This window comes from Heteronotia binoei, chromosome 1 (genome assembly GCF_032191835.1).
Source record: "Heteronotia binoei isolate CCM8104 ecotype False Entrance Well chromosome 1, APGP_CSIRO_Hbin_v1, whole genome shotgun sequence".
Lineage (NCBI taxonomy): Eukaryota > Metazoa > Chordata > Lepidosauria > Squamata > Gekkonidae > Heteronotia > Heteronotia binoei.
This window is the reverse complement of record NC_083223.1, coordinates 182307204-182320583: the sequence shown is the minus strand read 5'-3', so window position 1 is coordinate 182320583 and position 13380 is coordinate 182307204. Positions and strand designations below refer to the sequence as shown.

General features: G+C 39.8%; 1 protein-coding gene across 1 annotated transcript in view; it reads left to right on the top strand.

Annotated features, from left to right (window-relative positions):
* The first annotated feature begins 3352 nt into the window (after positions 1 to 3352).
* The window catches only part of KCNK16 (potassium two pore domain channel subfamily K member 16), a 31205-nt gene continuing 21177 nt past the window's right edge, over positions 3353 to 13380 (top strand). Inside the window, exon 1 of the mRNA XM_060245022.1 lies at positions 3353 to 3746. Within this exon, the coding sequence (XP_060101005.1) occupies positions 3534 to 3746 (213 nt within the window). The 5' untranslated portion in view covers positions 3353 to 3533. The remainder of the gene's footprint in view (positions 3747 to 13380) is intronic.

Genomic DNA, 13380 nt, shown 5'->3' with positions numbered 1-13380 from the left:
CCCAAACTTGAAACCTTCTAACAAATACGAACTGTCAACCCTCCGAGGATACCTAGCCAGCCACCGTTCAAGCGGTCCCACCCTTATCGGGCTGGGCCCCTTTCTTGGCTGGAAAAGCTCCTTCGCCCCCCCCCCGGGCCTCTTAGAATTCTTCCGCCCCCGGGTTTTTGGGCAGCTGTCAAATGCATGGGATCCACCACACATGGGGCACTCGTGCTTAAACTGGCACGCCTTTCTGTTACACACTCCAAGGGATCCAAAATCCCAGCAGAGCAAGCGGAGTTGAACCGCCTGCCCCGCTGTACCGCGGGGAGAGCTTAACGAAGCAGATGCGGGCGACCTGCTCACTAAATGACCGCTATCTGATCGGTCACCCAGGTTTGGCCTAGCCGGGGACATAACCTGCAGCCAAAGCTGCTGATGAATCCGATCCCACTGGAGGGACGGATATAGGGCAGCCCTCATTCTAAATTCCTGGTCGTACTGTAACCAGGCCGGTCCACTAAAGGTCGTATAGCCCTTATAGATTATGTCCAAGTATTGAAACAAGGACGCTGCCCGCCATGGCTGCGCCCTAGCAATCACCCCGGTGTAAATACAGAACCCTGGCAGCCAATTCGCCCATGTTCTGTCAACCTTTCGTTTCCTTAACTTCTCCTTCTCCTTCTCATCTAATTCCTCTTTGTCTTTTTTCTCTACCTCCCGATAAAGGAGAGAAAATAAGTCCACATATTCTCCCTTTAAAATTTTTTCCTTTGTGGCAGGAAGCAAATGGTCCCCAAGTGGCAGAGCAACCTCCCCAAAAGGCAAGGCTGTAAAAGGCACCATCCCGTACTGAGATGGTGCTCCCACAATGGGACCTGACAACTTCATTTGCCCTGCACCTGGATGCACACAAGGTATGCCCAGCCCTCCTGGCCATGCCCAATTTTGCACCAGCCCTGCCCCAGAAGGAGTAGGCACACCTAAGCTTATCCCTGAAGCACCCTGCCCAGCTGCCGAAGCAGGTCCCCATGTTCCCCATGGCCAAACCTGCCCGGACCCAACTTGCAAACCATCACCAAACCTACCTCCAAGTCCAGCAGGCGTCACCGGCAAACCGATGCCCGACGTCCCCGCCGCCTCCACCGCACCTGCATCAGGGCCAAAGGAACTGGCATCCATGCCAGGCACGACTCCACCAGACCTGCCCTCAAGAATGGACAACCTGGTGAGAATATTAGCCTGCCTCGCCTTTTTGGATTGCCTCACATCTCCACCCCCACTCAAGGAAGGGACACCCGACGCCTGCTCTAAGGCCTGCAGCCTGCTCAGAATATTATAATTCACAGCCACTTCATCTTCATCATCCAAAGAGGATGACGGGGGTGGTGGCCTCCTAGCAGGCGCTTTAGATGGTCTGGGTGCAGGCTTCTTACCTTTTGACTTGCCTGAACCTTTACCCCCAGCCATTTTTACCGCTGTTGCTGGGCCCTTCTCCTAATGCTCCCTTGTTCCTTGTGTGTGAACTTTGAAGCTGGGTGATTTTCAGGGTTACAAGGGCTGTGCAGAGAGAAGGAAAGTGCTGAAAGAAACTTTGGTCATTTTCGCACTTACCTTATTCCGGAGCGACGTCCCTCTTCAACGCGCAGCGTCTGCGCGGATTTCGCACTACTTGTTCCACAGAACCCGGAAGTCCCGCGGCTTTTGCGTCACAAATGTAAACTGGTTTTTGGCGGTTTACATTTGCAACGCAAAAGCCACGGGACTTCCGGGTTCTGCGGAGCAAGTAGTGCGAAATCCACGCAGACACTGCACGGTGAAGAGGGACGTCGCTCCGGAATAAGGTAAGTGCGAAAACGACCTTTGCCTTCTCTCCCCTGAGTTTCATAAAACAATCTGATGCTCAAGGTTCCAAGCAGTATTATTCTAGTTACAAAACAGCAAAGCCTGAAGAAAGCAAAAGTGCAGGGGTATGTTGAGAATCTTTAAGGCCAAACTAAAAAAGAGAGCGCTTCAATGCAGAAGTAGTTTAAAAACAGTATTTCAGATAATCAAAGGCAGACTTCTAGATATTCAGTCTCAGTGCCTGACTGAGGCAGCTAGGAAAACCTGCTCTCCAATTCACCTAGGATTATCTCTGATACCTGGCCAGTTAGCCACCTACATCTGCTCTTTAACTGATCCCCATCAAAGAAGGGCAATTACGTTGGCCAGATTCAATGTGTTACCATCAGTCATCTTTTCTGGAAGATGTCAAAAAAAAAAAAAACTTTATGAATTTAGATGATGCCCATGTAGTCTGGGCACAACTGAAACCATTTCTCTTTTTTTATTTTTATTAAACTGCCATTTTTACATTAAGACCTGAGAAAAATTCTTGAACTTTTCTTTGTACTTGGTGTGGTTTCCCAATAGTATTAAGATCCAGCAGTTACTTTCTGGTCATAACTTTTTCATAACCTTTAATGTTGCCTGTTTTCTTCAGTCTGTTATCTGTATTATGGAAACCATTAACTGATTAATCTCGCTTTGACTGACTTTACGATTGTTTTGATTGCTATCTTAAAAAAAAAATTACATTAATGTATTTTTATCTTTGCTATGCCAATAAAGGTCAGTCTATCTGCTATCTAGTTAAAAACAGTAGATCAGATACTTTACACCTTAGGTCATGATTGTGGCTCTTTGGCAGGATGTAGGGCCATTCCTGTCGTCCATGTAAGAGGTTCTCTATCCCTTTTTATCCAGGGAAATCATTGCTTCCCTTAAGGCAACTCTGGTACTAGCTGAGCTAACCATTAACCTTTAGCCTGCTTCCTACACAAACCTCCACTTGGATGGAAAGGACAACCTAGAGACACGAAGCTGCAATTAGAGGCTCCTACCAAATAGGTACAGACTTTACAATTTAAGAAACAAGATGGCAGAATGGGTCAGCAGTTGCTAAAAAGAAGTAGTCAGTTTTGCATACAGAATTCTTGTGAGTAGCTTGCGAGGCCACATCTACTGGGTGGGGTGGGGTGGGGTGTATTTCACACTCTTTTACTTTTGGGAAATCTTTGATAACTGCAGTAGTTGGTAGGGTATTCTGGTGCTATTTTCTAGCAGCCACAGCCAACTTTTAAGCAGCATGGCTTCTGCCATTTGTCAGTGCCTCTGCCACCAACTCATGGTGTGACTTCAGTAAGTATCCTAATAGCCAGAAAATGGAACAGATCAGAAGTACTTAAAAAGTGAGTGAGTCACTCACCTACACCAAAATATCTTTAATATATCTTTGGATGAAGAACTGCTCTATCAGGTGTCCCAATACTTCTTTAACAGTATGTATTTTGCTCCCAGATGAAGATAAATGTGAGTGGATGAGATATGTTTGCATTAGCTTCATGTTGTCCAGACCTGATGCTCATAAAACTATTTAAACAGAATCTTAGCAGCATCTGCTGAAAATACAGCAGTATGGTTCTTCTGTGTCTCTTGGAACAGGAACATTAACCCAGTGACTGTTTGCGCAGATCATCTCGGTCAGCTGTGTCTTTCCAGAAGCAGTCATGCCCCACCTCATGATGTGCAAGCGACCGCTCAGCTGGACTTTGACTCTGGTGCTGGGGTATCTCTTTTATCTCCTCCTGGGGGCCTTGGTGTTTCAGCTGCTGGAAAAACAGGCAGAAGCCAAGTCTCGGGACCAGTTCCAACTGGAGAAACTCAAATTCTTGCAAAACTACACCTGCTTGGATCAACAAGCCCTGGAGCAGTTTGTGCAGGTAAGCAGAGCAATCTGTATGGGGGCTCGTAAGGACTCAGTGCTTTGGTCCATCTGTACTATGAGAATCTGTGGGATGATGCGTGGAGAATTATGGCTTTGGGACAGAGGGTTGGACTTGCCCTTCTCTCATTCCATCCCACAAATCTGGGAACTAATGAGGTTTTTTAAAAAAAATAAAAAACAAGAGAGAATGCCCAGGAAGTTTTTAAAAAATGAAACATGCAAATGACAAATCAGTGCTTTGTACACACTGGCCACTATGATTCATTGTTGTTGACAGACATTAACTCCTGGTTTGATTTGGTTATCTCTCAAGACTCAAATCTACTCCAGTTCAATAACTGCTGGTGCACCCAACATCTTTCTTATAAGTGCCAACCCCACTGCTCTAATTCCATATAATTCTATTAAAATGTACCTGGCTCAAAACAACAATTAAAAGAACCATGGTCACTTCTCTCTTTATTTCTGCCACAGCTGTACCTTCAATATTTTGAATGCTAATCTTTCAGCAGCTCTTTGAAGAGGGCTCATAGGAAGAAGACATGGCCAGCTGTGGTGAATGACTGCCTGGTTTTTTTTAAAAAACCTGAGGTTTGTCGGAGCAAAGCAGACCTTTAGAAGCCCAGTTTCATGTGTCACCTTAGGCAACATCTGAGCCCATGTTGTTGCTATGAATGGCACACCTTGCAGTACACACAATAACATTTAAATATTTATTTCTCATTTAGTATAATCAACACCATATATGCTTGCCTTTGCTACAATAAGAACCCCATGGTGCAGAGTGTTAAAGCTGCAGGATTGCAGTCCTCCTAAGCTCTGCTCACGACCTGAGTTCGATCCCCGGCAGATGCTGGGTTTTCAGGTAGCTGGCTTGAGGTTGACTCAGCCTTCCATCCTTCTGAGGTCGGTAAAATGAGTACTCAGCTTGCTGGGGGTGGGGAGTGTAGATGACTGGGGAAGGCAATGGCAAACCACCCCGTAAAAAGTTTGCCATGAAAACGTTGTGAAAGCATCACCTCAGAGTCGGAAACGACTGGTGCTTGCACAGGGGACCTTTTCTTTCCTTGCTACAATAGTAAGGTAAATGGAAGGGGGGATAACAGAATATGGTCAGTTTATTATGGTAACAGCCTAATGCATGATGGCCTCTCTGAACAACCTGCTTTATTGAGTAGTAAAAGCACAAATGACTTTTCATATTTTGTGTATCTTTCCTCTGGGCTACAACTCCTGCTGGATTAATGATTTGTACTAGCGTCACCACTAGTAGTGCTTTTGTTGCTACTGTGTGGGCAGAAGCTGATTGTTTCATTTAAAAGCATATACCTCACCCCTTTACCCACTAAATTCATTAGATGTGTCATCATATCAAGCATTAATGTTTTAAGTGCTTAAACATTATAATAAGATTGATGAAGACATTTTGATGCAATAGTAATTAAGGCAGATTATATTTTATTTGATCTTGTTGTGGCATAACTAAAAACAAGCACTGGACATTTTCCCCTCCACAACTCATGTCTGCATCATGTGCAGTGCAATCCTAAAAAGATTTATATTCTTCTAAATCCATTTACTTCTATGACTTCAGAAGGGTGTAGCCATGTTTAGGACTGCACTAATGGAAAACATTTGAATATTATATTATTATTTCCTTGGGGTCTGCATGTTTCTCCACATTACAGCAGCATCCACAGACCAATTGAAAGGCAATTTCTGCCCTCTTTGCAAAACTTTGCTGCTTTGTGAATTATTCATTTTGTGCTTTGCAGTCAGGGCACTCTCCCAATCCTGCACTGGAATGCACAACTAGCCATTGTCCATTTGTTTGCTTGTTTGTTTGTTAAAAGGGGGGATGGTAAAAGCAATATAGCTGTCTCTTTTGCAGCAAGGAGATTCCTTACATCATTTATGAATAGCCAATTATCATTCAAAGGGGTTTGTGAGAATGACATGCAACAGTTAAGGTATGTTCGGAGCACAAATGTGTGTGCCTGTAAGTCAAAATCCTCAGTGCCTGAGACTGTGTCTCACACTATAAGTAAAATCAGCATCAAAGCACCATTCCATTGTAAGAGTTTTAATGACTGCTTGCAATTTTTTCTAACATTACTGGTAGCACTGTTTATAAACTAATGATATGGGGATGCCACAGCCTAAGAAATCATGCCTTTTAGTTTATATTCACAGATGCTACAGGGCTTGATGCTTTTCTTTCCTTCTCTGAAAGTTGTTTTAGAGCTCAATTAATACAATTTCCCTTGTGATGGGGAATTGTATTATTGTTAGTATTAGATCCTTATTATTGGACTTTAAGCTGAACAGCTTAAAGCAGTTTCTGAGAAGCTCAATGACTTTTTTTTTACTTCTTGTCCACTGTGGAAGGCTTGTGGCCTTCCATGTGGCCTTGTGGCCTACACATGCCACAGTCCCTATTATCAGGAAGAACTGAGCCAAACTGAGGAGACCAACGTTCTAGACCTACAGGGGAAATCTCAAATGGATACAGAAGATGCTGTAAGGTCAAAGACCCTTACAGCATCAAGGAAGAAGATGCTGTAAGGTTGCCTCCATGCTTGAGAGGTTACAGATGGAGCATAATGGCAAGGTCTTAGTTCATTACTTTCAGCATTCCACAATTAAGGATACATCTGCCCATCAATCTCTAACTTTGACATATTTATTTCCTTCACTGTGTTTTCCTCAGCCTTTGAATCTGTTATACATCTTCATTATGCTGTATACTAATTTGCTGCTCACTCTCTACCTATATTATGGACTGGTAAATTCTATTTCATTGTATCTGAATTTTGAATTTTAAAAGTTTTTATTGGTTTCAAAGAATTAGGAATAGGGGATAAGAAGGGATAAGAAATAAAGATTACAAATCAGTCTTAATCTGCATAGAGAATACTTTCAAAAAATACAAGTCTGCATCTGCTATACTTTCTTAAAATACATATTGCCACATATTATCTCTTAACTTTGCATTGTCAACATTTTGATATTTTGCATTACAAATCTTTTTTGTTAAAATATCTATTGAATTTGATATTTCCAGCAAAAGCAATCTTGCAATACAGAATACAGGAAAAAGGAGATATAAGTTCACACCAGAGAATCTTGAGTATCTAGCCAGGCATAGAATTTCAACCAATATTTTCTTGCTTCTTCCTTAGATTTCCCAGCCAACAGCTGGGATAAAAAGTCCAGCTCTGCTGTTTCCAGAATTTTTCCCACCAAGTCCATTCTCATGGGAATTTCCTGAAATTTCCAACTCTGTGCCAAAAAAATCCTGGCTGCTGTATTGAAATGCGCCAAAAAATGTCTCATCTTTTTGGAATAGTCCTCAGGAAATATGTTCAATAAAAATAGTTCTGGTTTGAATTGAATCTGTGTCTTCATAATCTTCTCTAGTAATTCATGAACCATTTTCCAATAGTCCTTCACCACCTCACATGACCACCACATATGATAAAAAGAACCCACCTGTTTAGCACTTTCCCAACATTTGTTAGACATATTAGTATACATCTTACACAACTTCTGTGGAGTCATGTACTATCTGTAAAACATCTTATACAAGTTTTCTTTAAAAGTTACTGACCTGGTTAATTTAATATTGAATTTCCACAATCTCTCCCATTCTTCTAATGTAATATTATGACCCTAATTTTTTGCCCATTGGACCATACAATCTTTTACAACTTCATCTTGCATCTTCATCTGTAGTAGGTATGCATATAGTTTAGAGATTAGCTTTTCTTGAGGACCTAGAAAAATTTTATCAAATGGGTATTGTTCTGTGTTAAAGTTTATTGTCTTGTCTTTGGCGTACCTAGATTCGACTTGCATTCTCAACCACCAATTCATTTTAATGTCCATGCTTTCCAACTTTTCTCTGGTTTTCAGTTGATTGTCTTTTCCCAACAGGTCTATAACTCTGGTTAGGTTTTAAAAGATTTGGATGAGTAAACACTTCCACTGGAGATACCCATCTTGGAATTTTTTTATAAATTCTCGTTTTTAACCATGACCATGTGTGATACAAAGATTTCCAAAACCAATGGTTCTTAAAATAGGAATGTCCTTCAAGTCTTTGATACCATAGATATGCATGCCAGCCCAGATTGAGATCATGTCCCTCTAACAGAAATTGCCTCTTATCATTCAATAGTATCCAGTCTCTTACCCACAAGAGCACAGCAGCTTTGTAATGCAATTGCCAATCTGGAAGGCCCATACCTGCTCTCAATTTAGAATCTTGCAGTATCTTTAGTTTGATTCTTGGTTTTTTGCCTTGCCAAATATATTTAGAAACCATCTTATTCAATTCTTGAAAAAAAACACTATTTAAAAATACTGGGATAGTTTGAAATAAAAATAATAACCTTGGGAGGATATTCATCTTTATTGAGGCTATTCTTCCCATTAAAGATAATGCCATTTTCCCAGGTCATTTTTAATTTCTTTAAGTAGTTTATCATAGTTGTTCATTTTTAAACTGCTGCACTTATTTGAAATAAGTACACCTAAATATTTGATTATTTTCTCATACAAAACCCCTGATTTTTATTGAAAAGATTGAATTTGTGCCATCGCCATATTCTTTATCAAAAATTTTGTTTTGTGGTAGTTGATCTTCAGTCCTGCCCAGTAACCAAATTGAGTGATCTTGTTTATAAGATAGTCTATTGAGTCTATTGGTTGCTCTAATATAAAAACTAGGTCATCTGTGAAAGCTCTCAATTTGTATTGTTCACCTTTTACCACCGCTCCCTTGATACTTTTATCTTCTCTTATCTGGTTATTCAATATCTCTAAACATAAAATAAAAAGGAGTGGTGACAGTGGGCAGCCTTGTCTTGTACCCTTTTGAATAGTCATTGCTCCTGTTAGTTCACCATTCACCATCACCCTTGCTCTTTGGAAAGAGTATATTGTTTCTACTGCTCTCAAGAAATTTTCACCACATTCCATACCTTTCAATTGTTGTAACATAAATTACCAACGAACATTATCAAAGGCCTTCTCAGCATCCAAACAAATTAGTGCCAGTTGTTTTTCTGGATGAGTCTCATAATATTCCAATATATTACAAACTGTTCAAACATTATCTTTCAAGTATCTTCTAGGAAGGAATCCAGACTGGTCTTGATGTATTGTAGACTGTAGAATTTTCTTCAAACATTGTGCCAATATTGCAGCAAAGATTTTATAATCCACATTTAAAAGAGATTGGATGATAGTTTTTTATATCTTTCAAATCCGCACCTTCTTTTGGGCTTAAGGATATTGTAGCTTCTTGCTATGAAGCTGATATTTGGCCTTCATCTTGAATCTTTTCAAGGAGACGTTTAAATGGTAACAGTAAGGACTCCTCATAAGCTTTGTAGAATTCCGCAGGCAGTCCATCTGGACCCGGGGTTTTACCATTCTTTTGAGATGTCATTACATCGCCAAGTTTCCTTATTGTTATTGGTTCATTTAAAATTTTTGGTTCTTCTTCTGTAAATTTGTTAAGATTATTTTGGTTAATATAATCTTCTAAATCTGTCTTGTGAACTTGTTTATCTTTATATAACTTTTTATAGAATTGTTTCACGATTTTACATATTTCCTGTTTTTGAGCTTTCTCTTTATTATTCTCATCTTCCAAGACTGATAGTATTCTTTTGGCGTTCTCTTTTCTCATTCTATAGGCCAACCACCTTCCAGGCTTATTAGCATGCTCAAAAAAGTTTTGTCTGGCATATCTCAATTTTATCTCCATCTCCTCTGTGAGTAACAAGTTCAATTGATGTTGTGTTTCTTTAACCTTATTTTGGAACTCCCGTCTTGTCCATTGCATTTTAAAGTTCTTTTCAGCTTCTCCAGCTTGCAACATTAGTTTTTGAAAAATTTCAGTTCTTTCTTTCTTTTTCTTGGCACTATATCTAATTGCGAGGCCCCTGAAATATGCTTTAGCAGTATCCCAAACTACTTGCATCTTTACATCTTGTGTTATGTTCTGTTTGAAAAAGGATTCCATTTCAACCTTAGATTCTTTAAGAAAATCTTTATCTTTCAGAATTGAGGTATTTAACCTCCATGATCTTCTCATTCATGTGCCTTTGAACTTTACCATTACAGGACTATGGTCTGATATGACTCTTGTTTGAATTTCTGTCTCAACTAAATCTTTAACCAAATTTGTAGAGAGCCAACACATATCAATTCTTGACGACGTTTGATGACTAGGAGAATAATAGGTAAAGTCTTTAGAATTTGGGTATCTTGTTCTCCATGCATCAACCAGATCCAATTCTTCTGCTAGCTTCCAAAAGCTTATTGGCAATTGAAGACTTTTACTATTAGTCTGTTTATGTGTTTTTTTATCCAGTTGTCTGTCAGAAACTGCATTAAAATCTCCTATTATACAATATTCCACATACTCCAAATTTGATAATTTAAAATGTAAATCTTGGAAAAAAATTCTCTTGATGATCATTTGGGGCATAAATATTTGCCAGTAGATTTTTTTATTGTCCACAGTAATTTCCACCAATAGGGTTCTTCCATCTTCAGAGGCATACTGTAATTGTGGGTTGAATTTATCCTTAATATATATTGCCACTCCCCTTTTCTTTTTATTCATGTCTGTTGCTGTAAATAAATTGCCAAGTTTCTTATTTTTCAAAAGGTGTTGATCTTTAGTTAAAATATGGGTTTCTTGTAAACAAATTGTATCATTAAAGCTTGGTATTCTCTCCTGTTTTGTCTCACTGGCCATGGTACCTCTCTCAAAATTTTCACCATATTTCCAGCTATCATCATTGGTTTGTCTCTTGCTTGCTTCAAAATATCATCTCTGGTCCTCTTTATTATAAGTTTCAAGTGAACTTCACTGGGCAATTTATTCTTTCTCATAAAGCTTGATGGCACTCGTCTGACTTGATCAAACTCTTCTTCCATCCTTTGAGGAGTCACCTGTAAAATTTCAGCCAAGGCTTCACTTAATATTTTCTGTAAAACTTCAGTTTTATTTTCTGGTAAGTTTTGAAACCTCAGCATATAGGCAGCTCTGTCTATTTCCAGTTGCAAGAGTCTGGAATCACGTATGTTCTGTTCTTTTCCCAATTGTTCCACCTTTTGTGTATTATCTGTCACCTGGGCATCTAATGCCTTTAAGGTTTTATTGGTCTCTGCTGTCTGTTTGCTGTTCTCCAGAAGCTCTTGTTTGATCTCTGCCATCTGCTCTCCTATATTATCTGCTTTACTAGTCAGCTGTGCTATGGCAGTTAGTAGAGTATTTTGCATCTCTTTCATATCTCCCTGCATGGTCGTAAATTTCCCTGGCCCAGATGAGGAATTGGGTGAAGATATTGGTGGTTTACCTTCTTGATTAACTTTTTTATTATTGTTGTTTCTTTAAAGCCAATCGCAGCTTTATTTTCCATCCTTATTAAAATAATTGCACTCACAGCCACAAGATCCGTATGCTCCCTCTTAGTTGTTTGTTTTGGAACTCAATATTCCTGTTTATATAAACTAATCTCTGCCAGACAGTGCTAGTATTATAGAATGATTAAAAAAAAACCAGCCTTTTAGCTTCTGTCAACAATTTGCCAGACCCAAAACAATGATGACTAGTAGTAAACAAAATCTTTTTAGTACAACATCCTTAGTACCATTTAGTCAAAACAGTTCAACTCACTAAAACAGAAACAATTCACTATAACAGGTCTTCTACCAATGATAGTTCAATTAAAATCCAAGTCATGACAGGATCATCCGACTGCTTCAAGGTGTAAATTTGTAATCCAGGGCTGAATGCCCTATTTATAATTCATAAGTAAGATCAAAAATTAAACAAACAACCCAAGAGAAAAAGAAAAACACAAATTGAACCAGACACTCCCAAAAAGATAATAACAAAAATAAGAAAGACTCCAAATATGGTATATAAAAAAGAGGAAAAATGGAAAAATGAATCAAAAACCAAAAATATTCAAACCATATGAAAATAAAAACAAAATTAAAGGGTTATATCCATAACATCCACCATCAGAGAATTATAATTCACTTTGAGAATTTGCACAGGCATTCTTCCTTCAACCAACAATCAGGTTATGTTTTATAATCCAGTATACAAGGCCCACCAGGATTTAAGTGTCTAGTTGGAGCTCACATAAATTTGTTCAGACCACTTCAACATAAGCTTCAAATTACTTCTTAAACCACCTGTCCTTCTCATCCATATATGCTTGCAAACAACTTTCCCAAAGTCAAATCTTTTTCCAGAAAGAAGTTTAAAACAGATCAGTTAAATTCAGCCATCAAGTCTCTTCTATGTTTAGAAATTAGTGTGATTCATATTTCTCATGCAGGGATTTTAAGCATCACTGGGTTAAGCAGAAACTTTTAGAAGCCTCGAAAGAGAAAGAGAGAGAGTTTCCCCCTTCTCTGCCTTTGCCTCTGTCTGAATTCTGCTTCAGCCTCAATTCTCCGCTTTTCCTGCTTGTCAAAAACAATGCCTCAGGATTCAGTAGTAAAAAGAAAGAAAACTTACAGTCTTTATAGGAGTGATGCAGCTTGTCCCACTGATGCAGAGTCGCTTAATTCAAAAGAAGAAAATAAAAAGTCCGGCAGTCAACCATTGAGCCATTTAAAAATGGTGATCAAGACAGCGAGGCTTGGAGCGAACTGGGATCGGGGGGGGGGGGGAGCCGCTGCCGCTGTCGCAGAGTCGAGTCTCCCCTTGGGGGGGACCCCTCCACTGTCGGATTTAGAAGCGGCTCTGGACGCACCGGTCCGAGCCGCTCCTAACAGCGCATCGCCGAAACCGGAAATCCCATTTCATTGTATCTGAAGACGTGTGCATGCACACAAAAGCTTATACCTTGGGGAAAAAACTTCATTGTCTTAAAGGTGCCACTAGACTCAAACCTTATTCTGCTGCTTCAGACTAACACAGCTACCCACCTGAATCTATCTTAAAACATAAAAATTGTTAGGCACATACAGGGACAAAGACTGCTGAGGGAAAAACAGCATAGTTTCTGCAAAGGGAAGTCCAACCTCACCAATCTTTTGGAATTCTCTGAGAAAGTGAAGAATTATGCAGACAGTGGTGACCCAGTAGACATTATATACTTGGACTTTCAAAAGTCTTTTGAAAAGGTACCTCACAAAAGACTCCTGAGTAAATTTAGGATTCCTGGAATAAGAGGACAATTTCTCTTATGTATTAAAATCTGGTTAAATGGCGGAAGCAAAAAGTAGGAATCAATGGACAGTTCTCACAATGAAGCAAAGCAAGCAGTGGGATCCCACAAGGATTGGTATTGGGGCTGGTACTTTTCAATTTATTCATCAATGATTTAGAACTGGGAGTGAGTAGTGTAGTGGCCATGTTTGCAGATGACACCAAATTATTCAGGATAGCAAAAACCAAGGCTGACTGTGAAGAGCTCCAAGAGGACCTCCACAAACTGGGTGAGTGGGTGACAATGTGGCAAATGAAATTCAGGTTCGCAAGTATAAAGTGATGCATACTGTGCGAAAAAAACCCCAACTTCAAGTATAGGCTAATAAGGTCTGAACTTACTGAGACAGAGAGGGGGAAATATCTTGGGATCATAGTG